Below are 24,633 nucleotides of genomic sequence, written 5' to 3'. Positions count from 1 at the left end.
AGTCTGGAACCGCACGACCGCTACGGTCGCAGGTTCGAATCCTGCCTCGGGCATGGATATGTGTGATGTCCTTAGGTTAGTTAGGTTTAAGTAGTTCTAAGTTCTAGGGGACTGATGACCTCAGATGTTAAGTCCCATAGTGCTCAGAGCCATTTGAACCGTTTGAATCACTGTTGCCTTGAAGTCCACACAAAGTCTTAATTTTCCCGAAAGTTTCGGCAAAATTACTAAGGGTGATGCCCAGAGAGAAGCCTGCACACATTCAATTACACCTTGTGATTCCAAATCGTGTAATGTTTCTGCGACCTCAATACGCAATGCGTGGGGAACATTGCGTGCTCTGAAAAATTTCGGTTGCGCGTTTACTTTCAGTTCAAAATGTGCTTTATAGTTCTTAGTGCAACCGAGGCCCGGTGCAAAAATGTCTGAAAATTCTTCGCATAGATGAGAAACACTGTCAGAAGGCACAGTCTGGTTCACTGATAGGACCTGATTTACTATAGACTGAAATAAAACGAAACCAAACAGAAGAAGAACGAAGGACGTAAAATGACACAAGTTTTGTTTGTCCCTTGTATGTTGCAAGAAGGCTGCACTCTCCTAACACAGGGATCTCTTGACCTGAATAGCTAGTTAACTTAACAGTTGCGGCACACAACGGAGGTGTGCCCAGCAGTTTGTAAGTGTCTTGATTGATCAATGAAACTGCAGCCCTGGTATCGAGCTGGAATGGTATCACTTTGCTGTTAATGTCCAAGTCCACAAAAAGTTTATTGCCCTACTGACGGCAAGAGCGACTGTCCCGTGCAACGTGAACTGACACTGGTACAAAATCACTTGCCACTTGACGGGAGTTCCGGCGATGTCGATGCACACTATTTGTGGGACAAACACAGTCACTGTTAGAGAGAGTGGCACTGGGCGGAGGGGAATGAACTATATGAATTTCCATGGGCGAAGTTTCTCGAGCCTGAGTATCCTTGGTTCGATTCCGATTCTGGCACGAAGCAAAGGGCCTGGAATGATTTTGAGTTTCCGATCTGAGCTTTTGCTGGCAAACACTTTGAACATGTCCTTTTTTATTACAGTAAAAGCACATAGCTTCGCGTGATGGGCAATTGTCACGCGAATGTCTAGTAGCACACCGCAGGCATCATTTTAGCACTGCATTTGCTTGTCGCTGAGAACCTGGCGGCAGCGGCGCGGACAGGCGTGAGGGCTGTTTACTGTTCCGTGCAGCTCGCCCGGCAGACCGGTTAACCTGACACACAGGTGGTGAAGTTTCAAATGATTCCTGAGCAAAGTGAAGTGTGTCCTTCTGATCCAATATGTCCATCACTTGTTGAAGGGAGGGATTGACTAGTTTCAAAATCTGTTCCCTTATACGAACATCAGAAACGTTCTGTGCAATTGCATCACATACCATAGTATCCGAACAAGGGAGTCCACATTGACACTCAAAAGCAGAATCCCTAGTAAGGCCATGCAAGGTTGCAACCCACTCCCGATTAGTCTGACATGCTGTACGTTTTGAATGAAAGAAGGTATACCGTTTGGCAACTACACTGACTGATTCTTTGAAATATGCATCTAATGCAGACAAAATTTCGTCGTAGGACAGAGTTGCTACGTCGCATCGAGGAAATAATTTGACTATCACGCGGTACGTTTGTACGCCGACCGAAGACAACAAAAATGGCTGCCGCTCGTTACCTTGAATTCTGTAGGCGGCGAGATGGAATCCAAATTGGCGTGACCACTCCGTCCAGCTTTCCAGTGCAGCATCAAAAGGACGAAAAGTTGGTGCTACTGCATGTTATGGCTGCGTTAGCGGTGGAGCGGCTGCTGCCGCGTCGTTTTGCATTGCACGTTGACCCTGGACGAGCTGTCCAAGGGCATCCAGTAATGCCTGCGTCTGCTGATTCTGTAAGCGATAAAATTCGGACAGTACATCTGGAGATGGTAGCGAAGCCATTACACAAGTAAATCAGGGCAGTATAGTTAAGAACGCGGTATTGCCTAGTCGCCAATGTTGTGGTTGACAGGAGAGCCAACACCATGTTACTAGAGGAAACCGAAAGGCACGCGTTTTAGCTCACGCAGGCTGGCGTGAGGTCTGGAACAGGACAAGGAAATTAGAATTTAGAAAAAACGGACGTAGCTGGTGGAATACTGAACTTTAATCCATTAATGGTGAACGTCGCTCTTGACGGTACATGATTCAGTATCAATAGTAACTGGTAATGGCGCCTTGCTAGGTCGTAGCAAATGACGTAGCTGAAGGCTATGGTAACCATCGTCTCGGCAAATGAGAGTGTATTTGTCAGTGAACCATCGCTAGCAAAGTCGGTTGTACAACTGGGGCGAGTGCTAGGAAGTCTCTCTAGACCTGCCGTGTGGCGGCGCTCGGTCTGCAATCACTGATAGTGGCGACACGCGGGTCCGACGTATACTAACGGACTGCGGCCGATTTAAAGGTTACCACCTAGCAAGTGTGGTGTCTGGCGGTGACACCACAGTAATAAACAGCTTATAGTCAAAATCATCGTGTCGACGAGTCGCATATCTGTCATTGTTACAGCGTGTCGACGGTTCCATCTCAAAATTCGGTGCACCTAACCAATTTCCTTCATAATTTCCGAAATGACCTGTGTTATTATTTTGCGGCTTTTCCGTATTTCTAAGTCCCTCTTCCTGTGTTGGAGAGCGAGTGTCGTCTGAAATATGTAATTTTTGTATTACTTGTGCCAACTGATCTTGTACTTCCCGGATTTCTCTTTTGTGCGTATTAATTTGATTCTGATTTTGTTTGAATTTCTTAATTTGTTCATACTCTTCTGTGTCAGTGATTGCTATAGGTCTTGTGTCATTCAGATTGTCATCTACCTTTGTAGATAAGTTAGTGAACTGATCCGAGAGTTCGGCTACTTTCTCCGATAGTGTACTTATTTCCTCAGTGTGTTTTTTGGACCAAGTTTTCAGAATGTCCATTTGTGTTGAAATTGTATCTACTGTGTCCTTTAACTTTTCCTGAGTTTTTGCAAGTTGCGTAACCGAATCGGTAGATGCAACTGAGTCAATTTTAGCTTGCAAGGTCTCATGATTTTCCTTGAACAATAGTTTGCAGTTCTTTTATGGCTGCTTCGTGATTCTGTAATGTATTTTAATGCCGCGAAAAAATAGGTTGGAAATGCTTACTAATTGTGTTTTTACGTCATTACAGACTTTTTGACATTTTGATTCGATTTTATGTAACTCAGTAGTTAAATCTTCACGTGTTTGTTCAAGCGCGGTGTGAAGATTTTGTTCTATTGCGTCTAACTTTTGAAGATTTTGTCCCATTTGTTTCTGATATTGTTCAAGTGTTGTGTCTAACTTTTGTAGCCTTTGTCCCATTTGTTGCATTAACTGTAATAACAATGCACTGGTGACTGAAACATGTTCCTCAGTGCTATCCGGCAATGCATTTGAACCGGCAATATTCGCATTTTGAAAAGCAGAAAGTGTGTCTTGATATTTGAGAAAACGGTGAGGACGCAAAACCTGAATCTACAGTATTTGCAGGATTGTGTCCTGTCATTTCTGATTCCTGAGGCGAGCTGTTGCCGACCGATCGATCGATAATGCTTCCCTGTTCACTATTTGTTTCGCTGTCTACGCCATTATTTGCCGCCCGCTCCATTTCCCTATGCACAATTACCAAATTACTACTTTGAATGTCTGTTAATTCATTACACAGTGGTGCTGATAAGCTACGCTCGTCGTCACTACTATTTCTCAGTTTACTTTGTAGCCTAGTGTTACGTTTTTCACACGCCATAATTATCACGTATTTCACACGATAACACAGAAAAGCACAATTTGAAGAGCAAAATAAGAAAACACATTAACATAGCACTGAAAATAATATCTAGTTAATCGCAAGCGGAGCTGTCAAACGCCCGCATCTCGTGGTCGTGCGGTAGCGTTCTCGCTTCCCACCCCCGGGTTCCCGGGTTCGGTTCCCGGCGGGGTCAGGGATTTTCTCTGCCTCGTGATGGCTGGGTGTTGTGTGATGTCCTTAGGTTAGTTAGGTTTAAGTAGTTCTAAGTTCTAGGGGACTGATGACCATAGATGTTAAGTCCCATAGTGCTCAGAGCCATTTGAACCATTTTTTTAAGCTGTCGAATACTTGGTGCAAATCTACATGCATGCCACAACTGTTTTACTGTACAACAATGAAAGACTGCAACTACAAAGGAGATTCTCCCTATAATTACGCGCTATCAATAAACAAAAGCTACATTAATTACACAAACTACAAGAAAAAATCAGAAGATTCCAATGACGTATCCTCGGCTAAGGGTCGACATATGAAACGTCCCCTTAGAACAATTATACATTACTGTGCTTAAACTGACACACAATATTTTTAGCGCAACGCAATCTGACTTTCAATAATCCCTACAAAGAATGGACCTAACTAACATTAATCTATACCTTTCACAATTCACTTACAAAAATCTTCGTTACTCGAACTACTGCAATATAGCGAGCGCCACTACTGCCAGCTAAATAAAAGATTCAAACTACTGAAGGCACTAACTACTGATAAGCATAGTTAGCAAATGAAAGATTTTGATAGAGAACAAGCAATGTATTTACCTTAATAGTGTTCAAAAGTCATAGTATCTATTCCAGTCCATGATATCCAATATTACAAATTCACTGTCTCTGTCAAGATCATCCGTTCTCAAAACTCCGCCATCTCACTCCCCACATCCACCACTGCTGGCGGCTCACCTCCAACCGCACAACGCTACGCGCTGTTAACAGCCAACTGCCCAACGCTACAATGGCGAGTATTACAACAATGCCAACCAACCACAGATTGCACACAGCACACCCAGTGATTTTCATACAGAGCGCCACGTGGCGGCGGCGTTACCAATATAAGAACCTAAACAGCCTACTTACAATACGAGGCCGTTGGGATCCAGCACAACATTCCGTATTACCCTCCTGAACCCACCGATTCCATATTCTGCTAACAGTCAATGGATCTCGACCAACACGAGTAGCAATGTCGCGATACGATAAACCGCAATCGCGATAGGCTACAATCCGACCTTTATCAAAGTCGGAAACGTGATGGTACGCATTTCTCCTCCTTACATGAGGCATCACAACAACGTTTCACCAGGCAACGCCGGTCAACTGCTGTTTGTGGATGAGAAATCGGTTGGAAACTTTCCTCATGTCAGCACGTTGTAGGTGTCGCCACCGGCGCCAACCTTGTGTGAATGCTCTGAAAAGCTAATCATTTGCATATCACAGAATCTTCTTCCTGTCGGTTAAATTTCGCGTCTGTAGCACGTCATCTTCGTGGTGTAGTGGTTTTAAAGGCCAGTAGTGTATATTCTCTGCTCATCTCCTCATCCCCCTTTAGTTCCATCTCCTCCTCGCCGTCTCTTAACTATTTTTCAATCATCTCTCTCTCTGTCCATCTCCTCCTTCTCTCTCTCTCTCTCTCTCTCTCTCTGTCCATGATCTCCTCCTCCCTTTCCCACTTCCTTTCTGCGTCCATGTCCTCCTCTCCTCTGTCTCTGTCTACTTCCCCCTCCCCCCTCTCCATTCATCTCCTCCTATCTGTGCCTGTCTTCTTCCTCCTCACTGTCTGTCCGTCTTCTCGTCCTCCCTTCTCTCTCCGCATCATCACACTCCCCCCTGTAGGAGGCCGGTAGTTCTTACCACTACAGTATTTCTATACAGATTGTAGCTAGTATGTGTACCAAATTTGACTGAAATCGTTCCAAGGCTTTGGGATGAGCTTTTTATCCTTGGCTTTGCTGCCAAGCGCACGTGTCACAAATATTTCACACGTGTTTAAAGTATTTCACGCGTATTACTACGCATATTTCACCTGTGTGTCTATCGAATTTCCGCCTGCAGTTTTATTTTCACTCAGATCAATGTTGAAGACGTCGTATCTTCTGAACTATGTGTTGTACGGTGGTATAATTTTGTAGGCACATCCAGTGGTGTATGTGCCTACGGTCTGCGAAGTGTGTTGTGACTGTAGTTTTTAGTAAGGGAGTTCAAAATGGTTCAAATACGCCTAAGCACTATGGGTTAACATCTGAGGTCATCAGTCCCCTAGACTTAGAACTACTTAAACCGAACTAACCTAAGGACATCAGACACATCCAATCCCGAGGCAGGATTCGAACCTGCGACCGTAGTGGCAGCGCGGTTCTGGACTGAAGCGCCTAGAACCGCTCTGCCACAGCAGCCGGCTAGTAAAGAACTAATAAATTAAAACGTCATACACAAAGCGGCGGTTTCTCACCAATCTGAGTATTTTGCCATACCTTCTGAACTAAGAGTCGTACAATGCAGTAATTTTTCTGATACATTCAAGGAAATGTGTGAATACCTTTTGAAAAGTGTATCACGAATACAGTAAGTAGTAAAGATGTAATCAAGTAAAACGTAACGCTTCATATGGCAGTTTCGCTGCATGAACAGCGAAAATGTAGCAGGCGATAACTTTTTTCCTTTCGTCATTTTGTGGAGCTTGTCAACTACAAAAAGTTTAGTAAGGGTTTTAAATTATGTGTGAAGTTTGCTACATGTCTGCAGGTTCCTTCATTCTCAGACACTGCGCGACTGAGGCATGGGTACTCTCGCGTCGTCAGCTGTACTGCTTTTTCACTTACACTCCCATCCTTTGATAAGCGGGTTGTTCTTACCCCTACAGCAATTCTTTCTTTATGCAGGGTGAAAAGAATTTAAACCGACAAACTCTGGGAGGTTGTAGGGGACACAAAAACAAAAATTTTTCCCTAATGTCATTTTTTTTCCTATGAGGAGTATTTAAACCGGTAGAGGAAGATTTCTCTGGCGGCAAATTAATTAAGCCCACAAACACTTTTCCATTTTTTATGACCAAGAGACAACAACTACGTAGTAGATACGGCCCAATTAAACAGTCTCCAACAACACCGACCTACACATTAACGATGAACCGCACTTGATAAGCGCTAGTAACTATGGCATGTGGGTTATCCTCACTCCAAACATGCGAATTGTGCATGTTGAAGACTCCACCACGCCCGAACAGAGAGGATGGAAATGTAGGATGCATTTCACACTGTTCCAAGTACCACTGCGAAAACTGTGCTCTGAGTGGATAATCAACTGGTTCCAGGTTGTGGACACGCTGTAAGTGAAATGGACGTAACGAGTGCTCTCGAAGGACTGTTCTTACATTCGTCTGATTCGTCCCCGTGTGACGTGCAATTGCACGAGTGCTGATTGAAGGATCCCGCTCCACATGCTGCAAGACAGCTTCCTCAAATTGCAGTGTTCTCACCGTGCGACGGCATCCCTGTCCAGGTAATCTGCTAAATGGCCTGGTCTCACGCAGACGCTGGTACACAGCATCAAATGTCGTATGATGTGGGGTACGGCGATTAGGATATTGTTGTTGATTAACCCGCTGTGCAGCTCGCCCGTTGTGGTGCGCTACGTAGAACGCACCAACCATATCAGTGTACTCACTCCGGGTGTATCGTTCCATTAGTAAACAGAGATAATGCACTACTACACTGGTTGACAGCAGTTGCCTACAACTGAAGAGCGTAATACGCCCTCTAGCTACTGAAGATAGTAATACGGCCTCTATCAACTGAAGAGCTTAATACGGCCTCCAACGGTTTAAATAATCCTTGTAGGAAAAAATAACATTAGGGAAAAATTGTAAGTAGGCTGTTTATGTTTTCTTAGTGCTCTGTATGAAAATCACTGGCTGTGCTGTGTGCAGTCTGTGGCTGGTTGGCATTGTTGTAATACTCGCCATTGTAGCGTTGGGCAGCTGGATGTTAACAGCGCGTAGCGTTGCGCAGTTGGAGGTGAGCCGCCAGCAGTGGTGGATGTGGGGAGAGAGATGGCGGAGTTTTGAATTTTGTAATACTGGATATTATGAACTGTTAAGTATATTATGATTTTTCAACACTATTAAGGTAAATACATTGTTTGTTCTCTATCAAAATCTTTCATTTGCTAACTATGCCTATCAGTAGTTAGTGCCTTCCGTAGTTTGAATCTTTTATTTAGCTGGCAGTAGTGGCGCTCGCTGTATTGCAGTAGTTCGAGTAACCAAGATTTTTGTGAGGTAAGCGATTTGTGAAACGCATAGGTTAATGTTAGTCAGGGCCATTCTTTTGTAGGGATTTCTGAAAGTCAGATTGCGTTGCGCTAAAAAATATTGTGTGTCAGTTTAAGCACAGTCATGTATAATTCTTCAAAGGGGACGTTTAAAAATATTTGTTTTGATGTCCCCTACAACCTCACAGAGTTTGTCGGTTTAAATACTTTTCCCCTGTATATGCAAGTATCAACCGAACGGTGCGGTGTACTGATAAAAAGACACTGGACTCGGTTTTAGGAATAGCGACTTTCAAATGCCACTTGTGTCACTCAGATTTAGTTCTCGAATAAAACGTTCTCCGACTTCCAGTTGCGCCGCGCGCTTAAAATGCCACGAGCACTCCCAGGCCATCGTCGAGTCGAATGGCAGCTGATGGGCTGCTAATACGTCCATATATACACTGGCTATCGCCTGTGACGACATTGCTGTCCGCTGCTGACGTCACTGTTGCACTGAAAAATTACGTTGACTCGGCGTTCAATGCGCCCGCTTTGACGTCGCAGTTACTGCATCCCACATGCCGCCGAAACGTAGGCCGCCGTCTCTAATGAGAATGTTATCAGTGACTTTCATATCAATGGATTTTACCATTACACAGCCCAAGAACGATTAGTGCGAGCTACAAACAGAGGTGTCGTCAAATCTGATCCGATGATCGTTTCCTAGAGCACGCTCAGTTAGAGTAGACTTTTCGGGATAGCGAAGACGATAAAGCCTCTCGCAGTCTTTCCTGCGTTGTTTCAAAGTGCACGCTGTTTGTCCGACACAAGATTGGCCGCATTCGCAGAGTATTTTGTAAACTCCAAGGGTGCTAAGGCTTGCTGCATCTTTAACTGGTCTCGTAGTAACTGACGGAGTCATCGAATAAAACGGAAATGATATCTGCTGTTCCCGATGGAAGTGTTATAGGCCTTCTGCTGCTCCTGATCTCTACAAACGATTTAGGAGAAAATATGAGTAGCTCTCTTAGATCGTTTGCAGATGATGCTGTCACTAGTAACGTCGTCGGAAGATCAAAACCAACTGCAAAATAATTTTCTATAAGTCCATCCTTTTAGCAGGACGTCTCTGGGACAATGGCCGTTTACTGTTGTTGTTGTTGTGGTCTTCAGTTCTGAGACTGGTTTGATGCAGCTCTCCAAGCTACTCTATCCTGTGCAAGCTTCTTCATCTCCCAGTATCTACTGCAACCTACATCCTTCTGAATCTGCTTAGTGTATTCATCTCTTGGTCTCCCTCTACGATTTTTACCCTCCACACTGCCCTCCAATGCTAAATTTGTGATCCCTTGATGCCTCAGAACATGTCCTACCAACCGATCCCTTCTTCTAGTCAAGTTGTGCCACAAACTTCTCTTCTCCCCAATCCTATTCAATACCTCCTCATTAGTTACGTGATCTACTCACCTTATCTTCAGCATTCTTCTGTAGCACCACATTTCGAAAGCTTCTATTCTCTTCTTGTCCAAACTAGTTATCGTCCATGTTTCACTTCCATACATGGCTACACTCCATACAAATACTTTCAGAAACGACTTCCTGACACTTAAAACTATACTCGATGTTAACAAATTCCTCTTCTTGAGAAACGCTTTCCTTGCCATTGCCAGTCTACATTTTATATCCTCTCTACTTCTACCATCATCGGTTATTTTACTCCCTAAATAGCAAAACTCCTTTACTACTTTAAGTGTCTCATTTCCTAATCTAATTCTCTCAGCATCATCCGACTTAATTTGACTACATTCCATTATCCTCGTTTTGCTTTTGTTGATGTTCATCTTATATCCTCCTTTCAAGACACTATCCATTCCGTTCAACTGCTCTTCCAAGTCCTTTGCTGTCTCTGACAGAATTACAATGTCATCGGCGAACCTCAAAGTTTTTACTTCTTCTCCATGAATTTTAATACCTACTCCGAATTTTTCTTTTGTTTCCTTTACTGCTTGCTCAATATACAGATTGAATAACATCGGGGAGAGGCTACAACCCTGTCTCACTCCTTTCCCAACCACTGCTTCCCTTTCATGCCCCTCGACTCTTATAACTGCCATCTGGTTTCTGTACAAACTGTAAATAGCCTTTCGCTCCCTGTATTTTACCCCTGCCACCTTCAGAATTTGAAAGAGAGTATTCCAGTTAACATTGTCAAAAGCTTTCTCTAAGTCTACAAATGCTAGAAACGTAGGTTTGCCTTTTCTTAATCTTTCTTCTAAGATAAGTCGTAAGGTCAGTATTGCCTCACGTGTTCCAACATTTCTACGGAATCCAAACTGATCTTCCCCGAGGTCGGCTTCTACCAGTTTTTCCATTCGTCTGTAAAGAATTCGCGTTAGTATTTTGCAGTTGTGACTTATTAAACTGATAGTTCGGTAATTTTCACATCTGTCAACACCTGCTTTCTTTGGGATTGGAATTATTATATTCTTCTTGAAGTCTGAGGGTATTTCGCCTGTCTCATACATCGTGCTCACCAGATGGTAGAGTTTTGTCATGACTGGCTCTCCCGAGGCCATCAGTAGTTCAAATGGAATGTTGTCTACTCCCGGGGCCTTGTTTCGACTCAGGTCTTTCAGTGCTCTGTCAAACTCTTCACGCAGTATCTTATCTCCCATTTCGTCTTCATCTACATCCTCTTCCATTTCCATAATATTGTCCTCAAGTACATCGCCCTTGTATAAACCCTCTATATACTCCTTCCACCTTTCTGCCTTCCCTTCTTTGCTTAGAACTGGGTTGCCATCTGAGCTCTTGATATTCATACAAGTGGTTCTTTTCTCTCCAAAGGTCTCTTTAATTTTCCTGTAGGCAGCATCTACCTTACCCCTAGTGAGACAAGCCTCTACATCCTTACATTTGTCCTCTAGCCATCCCTGCTTAGCCATTTTGCACTTCCTGTCGATATCATTTTTGAGACGTTTGTATTCCCTTTTGCCTGCTTCATTTACTGCATTTTTATATTTTCTCCTTTCATCAATTAAATTCAATATTTCTTCTGTTACCCAAGGATTTCTATTAGCCCTCGTCTTTTTACCTACTTGATCCTCTGCTGCCTTCACTACTTCATCCCTCAGAGCTACCCATTCTTCTTCTACTGTATTTCTTTCCCCCATTCCTGTCAATTGTTCCCTTATGCTCTCCCTGAAACTCTGTACAACCTCTGGTTCTTTCAGTTTATCCAGGTCCCATCTCCTTAAATTCCCACCTTTTTGCAGTTTCTTCAGTTTCAATCTGCAGTTCATAACCAATAGATTGTGGTCAGAATCCACATCTGCCCCAGGAAATGTCTTACAATTTAAAACCTGGTTCTTAAATCTCTGCCTTACCATTATATAGTCTAATTGATACCTTTTAGTATCTCCAGGATTCTTCCAGGTATACAACCTTCTTTTATGATTCTTGAACCAAGTGTTGGCTATGATTAAGTTATGCTCTGTGCAAAATTCTACAAGGCGGCTTCCTCTTTCATTCCTTCCCCCCAATCCATATTCACCTACTATGTTTCCTTCTCTCCCTTTTCCTACTGACGATTTCCAGTCACCCTTGACTATTAAATTTTCGTCTCCCTTCACTACCTGAATAATTTCTTTTATCTCTTATGATTTTATTTTATTTTGTCGCTACCAGTTTCGACGCTTCATTGCGTCATTTTCAGGCTGTTTTGATGCAACAGGTTGATGCAAGGGGGATCGTATCAACCTCTACAGCATCAAAACAGCCTGAATATGATGCAATGAAGCGTCGAAAGTGGTAGCGACAAAATAAAATAAAATAATAAGGACGGCTGTAGGTGTTTTTATTTTTTGTCGCAAAGTAATTTGGATAACATATCTACAGCAAATGGTTCAAATGGCACTGAGCACTATGGGACTTAACATCTATGGTCATCAGTCCCCTAGAGCCTAGAACTGGGACCGATGACCGGCGCAGTCTGGTCCCTTTAATCCCACAAACCAACCAACCAACCTAGAACTACTTAAACCTAACTAACCTAAGGACGTCACACAACACCCAGTCATCACGAGGCAGAGAAAATCCCTGACCCCGCCGGGAATCGAACCCGGGAACCCGGGCGTGGGAAGCGAGAACGCTACCGCACGACCACGAGCTGCGGAAAATACATCTACACTAGTATCTAAAATTAAAGCAACAAACCGCTATTTCCCCGTCCAGTGTCTATCTTAGGATATAATCGTACAAAGTGTCTATCAGATGTCCGTACCATCGTGTTCTGCACGGAAGATGGGATCTTGGTCAACGGACAAACACGCCATCGATGACGGCTGGGCACCTACGAGACGACGCAGTGTTTGTCGGGTAGCCCCGCATCCACAATCGCTATGTACACAGTCACAGACAGTACAGTAATTCACAGAGAAGATGCCTACCAGACTCTCTGCGGTGACGGGCCAGAGAAAGAAAACAGGCAAGACAGTCACAAACTGATGTGGCCTGAAGACTCATTGTGAATCGTTCTCTTGTTTCTCGGATGTGGCGACATTGTATAGAGACCGGAACTGTGTTCCGAAGACTAGGGCACTGTGGACCACGTGTGAATTCAGAAGAGACGAAAATTCTGTGGCGATAAGTGCACGACAGTACCGCCTTAATACTGCACGGCAACTGGCTCAAAATGGCTCTGAGCACTATGCGACTTAACTTCTGAGGTCATCAGTCGCCTAGAACTTAGAACTAATTAAACCTAACTAACCTAAGGACATCACACACATCCATGCCCGATTCAGGATTCGAACCTGCGACCGCTCGGTTCCAGACTGTAGCGCCTAGAACCGCACGGCCACTACGGCCGGCACGGCAACTGGCACGTGAGCTCACAGCATCCGCTGGACATATTGTACATAGGTAAACGGTGTGCAGATACCTTCGGCAGAGTGGCCTTTGCTGTCGGAGACTTGCTGTATGTGTACCTTTGACGCGTCTTCACAGAAGGGAACGTCTGGAGTGGAGTTGTCAACGTGCCACCTGGACGTTCGAACAGTGGGCCAATATTGTTTTCACAGGTGAGTCCCGATTTTGTCTGGAGAGTGATTCTCGATGGATCCCCATCTGGAGGCAACGTGGAACACGATTTCGGGGCCCAAACTTGTGGAAAGAGACCGATATCAAGGAGGACTGAACCGTGGATTTAATTTCAAAGAATATTCTTAAGAATTTATTTTATTTACATTTAATCACACAATGTAAGCGTGGAAGTAGTTGCCAGGGAGTAACTGATGAAATCATAATCAAATTCCTTTTAACAAATGGGAATTTTTATTCACTTTAATAGTGCCTAAAAGCATTTTTTTAAAAGAATCAGATTTAAAATTATAATCACAAAGCACCCTCTACATATCAAAGTTACAATTTATTCAGAGGCCGAAAGAAATAAGTTTTGACCATATGAGCTTTCGGGCAGAGAACCTTGCCGCTCCCTTTTGACACGGCCATAGTTACGACCGCCCACAACAGCCTCTGAAAGACTACACTGGTGCAAATCTGCAACACACCAGATTACTTTAAACTAAAAGTTTTAACAATTTACACAAGCGCACAAACTATGCACCCGCGTAGGAGGGATGGAAATGGTACAAAACATTAACAATTAAAATATTAATTTTTTGCCACCGAAGATGCAACTTGATTTTAACTTCTACGAAAAGTCTTACGGTGAAAGGATGGCAACTTTATATACTAAAATGATCATTTAAATAAAAGTCTATAAAATGCAATCTTATATAAAATTCTACAAGGTTGGCCAGACAAATTAAGATGCTCTACAGTACACAGATACCGCCTCTCAAGATGATAGGCAAGATCAAAACATATTTCAGGTTTTAGGCCGTTACACTCCAAGCGATAAATCAGTTAAAACACCAAATCCGACAAACATGACAGAGGCAGCTCCGAACGACAGACAGACACTAACTGGCAAGTGCTAAGCTGAGTCCCAATTTCCGCCTCAGAAAGTAAGACACGCAAACAGTTAAAAATCGGTCACTCACAGGACAAAGTCTGCAGAGTTGATGCCGGCTGCAGTGGCCGAGCGGTTCTAGGCGATTCAGTACGGAAACGCGCTGCTGCTACGGTCGTAGGTTCGAATACTGCCTCGGGCATGGATGTGTGTCATGTCCTTAGGTTAGTTAGGTTTAAGTAGTTCTAAGTCTAGGGGACAGGTGACCTCGGATGTTAAGTCCCATAGTGCTCAGAGCCATTTTTTCTGCACAGTTGATAGACAGATGGTGCACACAACTTCCGTCCGTTGGGTAACTGACGTCTGCGGCTAAGGGAGGACATCCGGCAGCAAAGTTAAATAAAAATAAATTTGCCAAATCTTGAGAACAGCGGACCTGTGCTAGACGGGATTAGAGTTAGTTTTCCCTTTGGTTCCCTAAATCGGGTAAGGCTAATGCTGGGCTGGTTTCATTAATAGTAACTAAAGAACCTCGCCCCCATTCTTTAAAGAATCAAACTCTCATGAATGAAACAACTTAAAACGTCTGATTACTTTACAAACGAGTTAATGTTTTAAATATTTGGCGATAAACATTTAAGAGAGAAAAAGTTTAGAAAAGATTTGAAATTGTATTGAAAGTTTCTTGGAAGTCGTTAAGTTCTCTCTTTAAACAGGTCTACAAATTTATACTTGACTGCTGTTTCACTACAAGTTTGACACATATGTGTCAGAAATGGTCAGGAGGATTAGTATAGCCTCTTGAGGACACTAAATTCTCAAAAGCAGCTGCTGGTCGATTTATGATTCGTTGCTTTAGTTCACGTGAAGAACGATATCTAAATCAAAATATAGGCTTCAACATTATAATATCATCGAAATATGAAACTTCCAGGCAGATTAAAACTGTGTGCCGGATCGAGACTCGAACTCGGGACCTTTACCTTTCGCGAGCAAGCGCTCTACCGACTTTTTTTTTATCGGGCTGACCCCCTTTTTTTTTTTAAAAAAAAATCTCATTTTGTTCGCTACATCTGCTCGGGGCGGACGTCGTAAGACATCCGTTTGAGTTCGTTATTGATCGATTAACTCAGTTTTTTTATTACAGAGGGCAGCTAACCCTCTGACCGAACACGCTTTTTTTTTTTTTTTAGAATAAAAAATAATAGCATATTTAATACCAGTTTTCTTGACTATGAACCAGTTTAAATACAATCCAATTAAACACATACAATAACACACACACAAAAAAAGAAAGTTCCGGAAGCAAGGTTAAAGTAAATAATAATAAGGAACCAAGTGACTTATTTTTCTTCTGTTCGTTCTCGTTCAAGGTGTTGTAGTGGTTTCACATATTTAACCAACACCCATTCTTTCAAAAATGATCTTCAGCATGTTGCCATAGTGCTTCTTGTGGTTGCGATACGTGCTGATTTTTGCATATTCACACTTCATGTAAACGCGGAATTCTATCTCGTTGTCCGACCCAAGTGTGTGGATGACATAACTAACATATTTTCCCAGTAACCAGCTAATGGCGTTGGTTTTTAATTTCGGAAAGTATGTCATGTCCGGTCTCAGGAGGAGCGACGGCGTTATATATTGCGTAGAGGATCTGGTGAGAAAGGCGATTTGTTGCCTGATCCAATTCCAGTTATGCACATTGCCACCACAGGTGAATCTGTGGCTGAGTGTATCCACCAGATTGCATTTTCCACAAAGGTGTGTCTGGTTTAAACCGATCCCATATAGTCTCTCGTTGGTGCTGATGACATTATTAACTGTTGAGTTACCGTGCCGGCAGCGACTGAGCTACCCAAGCGCTCCTGCGAACCTAGTTTCTGTGAATTTGGAAGGTAGGAGACGAGGTACTGGCGGAATTAAAGCTGTGAGGACGAGCCGTGAGTCGTGCTTGGGTAGCTCCGTCGGTAGAGCGCTTGCCCACGAAAGGCAAAGGTCCCGAGTTCGAGTCTCGGTCCGGCACACAGTTTTAATCTGCCAGGAAGTTTCATATCAGCGCACACTCCGCTGTAGAGTGAAAATTTCATTCTAGAATCATCGACATACATAGGCAGCTATTTTACATTCTAGCTGCTCCCAGCGGTGTTACCTGCGGTTAAACAGTTATTTATAAAGAGATACAGGGTTATTACAAATGATTGAAGCGATTTATTATTTGAGATATTTTCAAAACGCTTTGCACACACATACAAAAACTCAAAAAGTTTTTTTAGGCATTCACAAATGTTCGATATGTGCCCCTTTAGTGATTCGGCAGACATCAAGCCGATAATCAAGTTCCTCCCACACTCGGCGCAGCATGTCCCCATCAATGAGTTCGAAAGCATCGTTGATGCGAGCTCGCAGTTCTGACACGTTTCTTGGTAGAGGAGATTTAAACACGGAATCTTTCACATAACCCCACAGAAAGAAATCGCATGGGGTTAAGTCGGGAGAGCGTGGAGGCCATGACATGAATTGCTGATCATGATCTCCACCACGACCGATCCATCGGTTTTCCAATCTCCTGTTTAAGAAATGCCGAACATCATGATGGAAGTGCGGTGGAGCACCATCCTGTTGAAAGATGAAGTCGGCGCTGTCGGTCTCCAGTTGTGGCATGAGCGAATTTTCCGCGTGCTACGCGTGAAACTTGCCCGCACGCGTTCAACCGTTTCTTCGCTCACTGCAGGCCGACCCGTTGATTTCCCCTTACAGAGGCATCCAGAAGCTTTAAACTGCGCATACCATCGCCGAATGGAGTTAGCAGTTGGTGGATCATTTTTGAACTTCGTCCTGAAGTGTCGTTGCACTGTTATGACTGACTGATGTGAGTGCATTTCAAGCACGACATACGCTTTCTCGGCTCCTGTCGCCATTTTGTCTCACTGCGCTCTCGAGCGCTCTGACGGCAGAAACCTGAAGTGCGGCTTCAGCCGAACAAAACTTTATGAGTTTTTCTACGTATCTGTAGTGTGTCGTGACCATATGTCAATGAATGGAGCTACAGTGAATTTATGAAATCGCTTCAATCATTTGTAATAGCCCTGTATTAATGGTGAAACTCACTATCTACTCGTATGCGCACTCATAAAAGTAATCTCTTGGAGGTATTGAGGCACGAGCCAATAGCTGCCCAGCGGCATAAAAAAACGAGGGAATTTCTTTTTTTGAGGCGACAGGAGAAGCAGACAGAGAACATGTCGCTCACAACTCACTCGTTTACTTAAGGAAAAAATGTTTACGCGACTGAGTAGCGAATTACAAAATGTGTCAGGAAAGGGCATAAATGATTTCAAGACTGTTGCGACATGACTAGCATGGAAAAGATCATAATTGCCTTGGTTTCTAGGGAGAGCCAGAAACCTACTGCAGTACGTTTACCATCCCAAGGGAACAGTGATTTTCTCGAAATAAAAGGTAACCTGTATGTTAATTCAGGTTATAGGCTGTTTCCATTCCAAAGTTCATTGAAAGCCGCCCAGCCGCTTTAGCGTAGAGGAGTAACAAATAAAATAAGGAATTTCAGTTCGGTGCAGTGCAAATTTTATACTATCTGTACATCCAACAACGTCATTTGCCTATTACCAGCGGATACACTCGCATACCATAATAAAATCCTGTCTCACTAAAAGCCTACCACATTCCACATGGAGAGGCACGACATCTTTCTGTTACACAGCTTTTAATTGACACTGTCGTGAGTCCTCAAGAGTCTCAGAAGCTATAAGATAAGCCTGACTTTCGGCGGCTAAAATGCAACGAGCTGGTGTCGAAGAATGAATCAAACAGAATGAGATTTTCACGCTGCAGCGGAGTGTGCGCTGATATGAAACTTCCTGGCAGATTAAAACTGTGTGCCGGACCGAGACTCGAATGGTAGATCACTTGTCCACGAAACGCAAAGGTCCCGAGTTCGAGTCTCGGTCCGGCACACAGTTTTAATCTGTCAGGAAGTTTCATGAATTAAACACTTTGAGTATTTTATGAGCATTGTATTCATTACGCTGAATCATATCATGGAGAACACATTAAACAGTAAAGCATTTTCGCAAACACGATACAGTTCAAAAGCCAAATAGTAAATAACTTTTTCTGACGTTAATTAGTGTTCTACATTTCACGATAAATTCTTCATATCAATAAATATATTGTACTACACACTTTAAAAGTAGCTTGTGTGTTAATTCAGGATATAAACTAATCCCGTTTTAAATTTCTTACGAATCCGTCCAGTCTTCTCACCGTGAAGAGTAACAAAAATATTCACACACGAATTTTTGCATTTATAATACGAGGCGTACTCGGAAAGTAAGGTCCGATTACGCGCGTAATGGAAACGACTGTGAAAATCCGATGGAACTTTGCAATGATATGTATGGCGGTGTCTTTAGTGTGCTTGTCGATTGCTTCACGTCGCTCTTCTCAGTTCAGAGCGCAAAGTGATAACGTAAAAATGCCTAAAACAACAGTGTCTCCCGCCATGAATGTGGATCTGGCGAGAGATTTCGTCTGAAGCTATGTAGCCCACGTAACTTATATGTCATGAGTTTCTTTCTTCAAGACAATTTTCAGCCGTATTCTGCTGGTGCAATGAGACGCTCATGCAGGGTTTCCGATGGAAAGTGTTTGATCACCCACAATAAAGCCCTTAATTGGCTCCGCTTACGTGATCCTCTGGCTACGAAGACAACATTTTAGCAGACCAGCGCTGAGAACTGGCGGAAAGCACAGGCGGTTGCTCTCTGTGACGAGGGTACTGGAAAGTTTGTACAACGCCACGACAAACGTTTAAGTCGGAGCTGCGACTATTTACGGGGGTAGCTGGAAGGCGTGGCTAAATGTTATGAATAAAAAATTTTTGATTTTCCCTGTGGTTTTCATTTCGCGACCGATCGGACCTTACTTTTCGAACAGTCCTCGTATACATGGGAGTACAAAAGTAAACATCGTTTTGTAGTAGGTTGGACTGCAAAGCTTCACAAAACAATACTGGATTTATTATAACGAGCCACATTTGCATACGTCACAGAAATTCATAATATGTATCAAAACTACATGTGATGGAACATTATAAGTCCTTGACCTGAGCCAGCCGCAGTGGCCGAGCTGTTCTAGGCGCTTCAGTCCGGAACTGCGCGACCGCTACTCTCGCAGGTTCAAATCCTGCCTCGGGCATGGATGTGTGTGATGTCCTTAGGTTAGTTAGGTTTAAGTAGTTCTAAGATCTAGGGGACTGATGACCTCAGATGTTAAGTCCCATAGTGCTCAGAGCCATTTGAACCATTTGAACTTGACCTGAAATCATCACCCAACAATACAGCAGAAAAACCTTGTATCTTTAAGAAAAATATTTCATCGGCAGTCAGTGTTACTAAACACTGGTTGAGAACAGTCTGGTAATTTGTGCTCCATTTCATGCAAATGTTATTTTTTTACACATCTCAATGTTTATGAAGTCATTTTCCTCAACTATGAGTGCTATATTGAGATAATTTTAAAGGTATATTCAATGGTGTATGTGAATATTGTCTGCAAAATTTGTGGTGTATAGAATACCACGGAAGTAATAAATTAAAACGTCATGCCACATGCTGTAGTTTTGCTGTGTGAAGAGAGAAAATACACGAGGGCGTACTGGAAGTAATAACGCCTTTGAATTTTTTATGTCAATATTCTTGAAGCTTTTTAAATAAAACAGAATTTGTAACATTCTAAATCTGTATTCTTCATGTCTACATATTTGATTCTGAAAGTGGTCACCCTGGCGAAGAAACCACTCCTCGCAACGAGAGACTGGTTTGTTGATACCATCACTGTAGAAAGCCTTTGTTGACGAACCTACAATCTCAGCTCTGCGAACACCGCTTCGTGGCTATCAAAGTAAAGTTCTCGTAGATGTCGTTTAAGGTTTGGAAACATGAAAATCGGACGGGGCCAAGTCGGGTCTGTATGGAGGGTGATCGATGACAGTGAAAGCTAGGCATCGGATTGTGGCAGACGTCGCAGCGCTCGTGTGTGGTCTCATACTTTTGTGCTGAAGGAGAGGTGATACATGTGTGGCAAAATCCTTCGAATTCGTGCTTTCCGTTTTCTGAGCTGTTTCTCACCCTTCGACATAGTTACGTTACACGCCGCCATCTTGCACGCTACAATTCGGAGCCCTCTAGCGGCAAAAGTTTGCAACTTGCGTCAGCGAAGCGGAAAATCGACATATAATACTTCAACCGATACTGCCTTACATCATTTTGTTGGGTGCGTCAGAGAGAAAAAGTTCCGTAAAAGTTGGAAATTGTGGATGCAGTGCTTTGGAAGTTGCTAGGTGCTCACATTATGAAATACTGGACGAATAAAGTACGGATAATTTGCGCACTGTCAGTTACATTGCCACATGACATATAAGCTGAGAAAATTGATAGCATAACGATATGCACGTGTACAGATTGCAGGAGTGTCGGGTACACAATTATAAAAGGAAAGTGCATTGGCGGAGCTGACATTTCCGCTCAGGTGATTCATGTAAAAGTTGCCGACGTGACTATGGCTGCACGACGGGACGCATGGGACATTCCATCTCGGAAATCGTTAGGTTGTGCAGTATTCTGGGATTCACAGTGTCAAGAGTGTGCCGAGTATAGGAAATTTCAAGCATTACCTCTCACCACGAGCTACACACTGGCTGACCGCTTTGTCTTAACGTCCGAGAGCAGAGGAGTTTTCATAGCGATGTCAGTGCTAACAGACAAGCAATACTGCGTCAAACAATCGGAGAAATCGATGTGTGATGTACGACGAACGTATCTATTGGGACAGTGCTATGAAATTTGGATTTAATTGGATATGGCAGCACACAACCGGTGCGAGTGCTTTTACTAACAGCAAGACATCGCCTGCAGCGATTCTCCTGGACCCGTAACCTTATCACTTGGACCATAGACGAGTGTAAAACCGTTTCCCGGTCGGATGAGTGCCGTTTTCAGTTGGTAAGTGCTGATTTTGGGATTCGAGTGGGGCGCAGACGCCAAGAAGTCATAGACCTTGATTGTCAACGAGGTACTGTGTAAGCTGGTGGTGGCTTCGTAATGGTGTGAGTTGTGTTTACATGGAATGGACTAGAACTTCTGGTCCAACTGAACCTATCATTGACTGGAAATCGTCATGTTCGGCTAGATGGATATGGAATTTTTATGGATGAGAGTGCGCCATATGTCCGCCCTGGTAGCTGAATAGTCAGCGCGACAGAATGTCAGTCTTACGGGCCCGGGTTCAATTCCCGGCTGGGTCGGACATTTTCTCCGGTCAGGGACTGGGTGTTGTGTTGTCCTAATCATCATCATTTCATCCCCACCGATGCGCAAGTCTCCGAAGTAGCGCCAAATCGAAAGACTTGCACCTGGCGAATGGTCTACCCGACGGGAGGCCCTAGTCACACGACATATACATTTACAATGCGCCATATCACCGGGTCACAGTTTTTCGCAATTGGTTTGATGATGTTTGGTTTGTGGGGCGCTCAACTGCGCGGTCATAAGCGCCCGTACGAAATCCCAATTTCTTCACAGTCCAATTTTTTTCACAGTCCAATCTAACCTCTCTCACGAATGTTGAGGATGATGAAATGATGAGGACAACACAAACACCCAGTCCGCAGACTGAGAAAATCCCCAACCCGGCCGGGAATTGAACCCGGGACCCTGTGATCCACAGGTAGCAAAGCTAGCCACTAGACCACGAGCTGTTGACGATTGCTTTGATGAACATTCTGAACAGTTCGAGCGAATGATTTGTCAACCAAGAGCACCCGACATGAATTCCACAGAACAGTTATTGGAGATAAGGGAGAGGTCAGTTCGTGCACAACATACTGCACTGTCAACACTTCCGCAGTTATGGACGGCTATGGAGGCAGTAATGGTTCAGTATTTCTGCAGGGGACGTCCAACGACTTGTTGAGTGAATGCCACGTCGAGCTTCTGTATTACATTCGGCTAAAGGAGGTCCGACACAATGTTAGGAGGTACCCCATAACTTTGTCACTTAAGTGTCCCATGTTTGTGAGTGTAGACCTCTCGTCGTACTTTGTAAACACGTACATAACATTATGCTTCTTAATGAATAGATTATGACAACATTTTAATTTTTTTTAAGTTCGGTGAATAGCTGTATTAACCCTAGCATTACCAACGTATTTTTTGTTACATGTAATACCAACGGGGGGGCCTCAAAGGCCCATAAAGAATACCACAATTTATTTTATCATAAATCAAGTTTATTTACTTCTGATACCTATAATAACAATTCAAAATGCTTAGACATTGTTTTTGTATACTGGATAATAAAAGATGTTATTATAATAGGAATAAAATGAACAAATCACGAGATTCAGTTTATATATTTTTTGGAATAATGTTTCAAAATAGTGTTTTCTTATAAAAACGACTTTTTTAATTCGATACACTACATGAAGCAAACAAAATTTACTGTCTCATTCTGCAACGCATTTTTCACACAACACTGTCTTCCTGCAGTGTTTCCCACAGACGTGTTTGTGGCACTGAGAGCAGGTAACAGTTGACTTTCCCAGCTTGTTGTACTTGATCTTTTTAGATGCAGCTTCTTGGCAGCATAGGTGGCACCGTCCACGTGTTCCTGGTTCTGCTGTTGAGGATGATGGTTCTACAGAGCAGCTGAGCTTCCTTTGTGTGATGCTTTCCATTGCCATTATTACTGGCTTCTGAAGTCCATACAAATTTTGTGCCCGTTTATCTACTTGAGATCTTATTAGTTCGAGACCTAAGTTAGTGATAAAAACTCTTCTGCGGTTTAGCAAATTCTTTTTCCAATTCGGAAAGTTGAGGAGGAAGAGTGAATATGCATTTATTGCTGCTATGTCAATGAGTGTGTAGAAGAGGGACAGTGGCCATCTTCTTGTTCCTCTCTTTGTGCTGTAGTGTCTTGCCATCTGGTCTATGGTGTCCACGCCTCCCTTTGTAGAATTATAAAAAAGATTTATGTTAGTCTTTTTTGAGTCTTCATTCAACACCTCTTCTGAGTGATAAGTTGAAAGCATCAACAGCAGTCGTTTTGGCTTCTCGCGGACTAGCGTTGATGCAAGAGTAACTGGTGGCCTCTGTGTCTGAGGGTCAGTATAAGCAAAGATGGAAGAGTGTAAACTGCGGCCAGTTGTAGTCTTCAGCTCTTCAGGTATGTGTCGTCTGTTAGACTGTAAGGTGCCAACAAGTGTGAGGTGAAAATCATTCCATAGAGTCTCAGCAAGCTCCACTGAAGTATAGTACCGATCTGTGGTAACATTACAGCCTGATTTTTCAATAGGTTTTATTAGTCTCTTTACAATTTCCATCGGTCCATTTGAATGCTGTGTATTTCCTGACTTGCCTGTATAGATGTCCATGCTGATCACATATCTAGTCTCAGAATCAGACAGCATTCGAATTAGAATGCCGTATTTTCCAGGTTTTTCTTTTAGGAACACCTTGAATGGACAGCGACCACGGAACAAAGACAACATCTCATCCACTGTTGTATGTAGACCAGGAATGAAATACAATGGAAGTGAAGAATTGAAGCTTTCAAAAATTTCCCTCATTGGAGCAAACTTGTCAGTCTGGCGACGAATTTCTCTTGTGTTCTTATCATCAAACCTCAATATTTTAGTCAATTCGAAAAATCGGGTCCGACTCATTGATCCATAGTACACTTGTCGGCCCTGAAGCAAAGACCATAAATCTTGGACAGGTATCTTATTGTCATGATTTGAACCCATGATTAGCAAGAGTCCTATATAACAAAATAACTCATCTTCATCTGTGTGCTGAATACCTAGTCGAGAAGCCTCTTCATTTGAGTGTAGTTTTATTAGATTCATAATTTGAGGTGTAAAAAAGAGCTCTATAGCCTCTTTCGGAGACGCAATTCTTCCTTGTTGTCCTAGCCCCATTCTTTCTCGCACTATATTTTGTACAGAACGCCGATATTGTCGAGATGGCTTCGTAATATACTCTCGTACACTTTTTGCAATGAATTTATCACATTCCGTATCATTATCATCTGGTAGATTGGCTTCAACCTCATCTTCATTCTCAGACGATGAATCAGTTCTAATTTCTTCCACATCATCATCCACTTCACTTTCCTCTAAATCTGATTCGTTCAAAACTTCTTCTAGCACTCTTTCAATGGAACTATCACGTAAACGATGTCTACTCATGTTGCTGGTTCAACAGCAGCAGAAACACTGAAAATAACAATGGTCCGCTTCATAATAATATGTCTGAAGGCAACAATGCCAAAATTCGTTTCATGGTAAGAATTTGAAACGAGAGACTCAACCTCGTAAATCTTTCCTTGCTATTACCAACGGGTGGGCTTCTAAGGCCCACAGAGAATTAAATCAAGTAAATGAATTTTAATTACATTTTTATTCCGAAATTCTGTAATGACTCAATAGTACATTCAATAACGAACAATTA

General features: G+C 43.0%; 1 protein-coding gene across 1 annotated transcript in view; it reads right to left on the bottom strand.

Annotated features, from left to right (window-relative positions):
• LOC126092739 (uncharacterized) overlaps nt 1-24,371 on the bottom strand; it is a 131,064-nt gene extending 106,693 nt beyond the window's left edge. Inside the window, exon 1 of the mRNA XM_049908465.1 lies at nt 24,171-24,371. Within this exon, the coding sequence (XP_049764422.1) occupies nt 24,171-24,371 (201 nt within the window). The remainder of the gene's footprint in view (nt 1-24,170) is intronic.
• Between the last annotated feature and the right edge of the window lie 262 nt (nt 24,372-24,633).

This window comes from Schistocerca cancellata, chromosome 7, assembly GCF_023864275.1.
Source record: "Schistocerca cancellata isolate TAMUIC-IGC-003103 chromosome 7, iqSchCanc2.1, whole genome shotgun sequence".
Taxonomy (NCBI): domain Eukaryota; kingdom Metazoa; phylum Arthropoda; class Insecta; order Orthoptera; family Acrididae; genus Schistocerca; species Schistocerca cancellata.
This window is presented reverse-complemented; position numbering and strand designations above follow the sequence as displayed.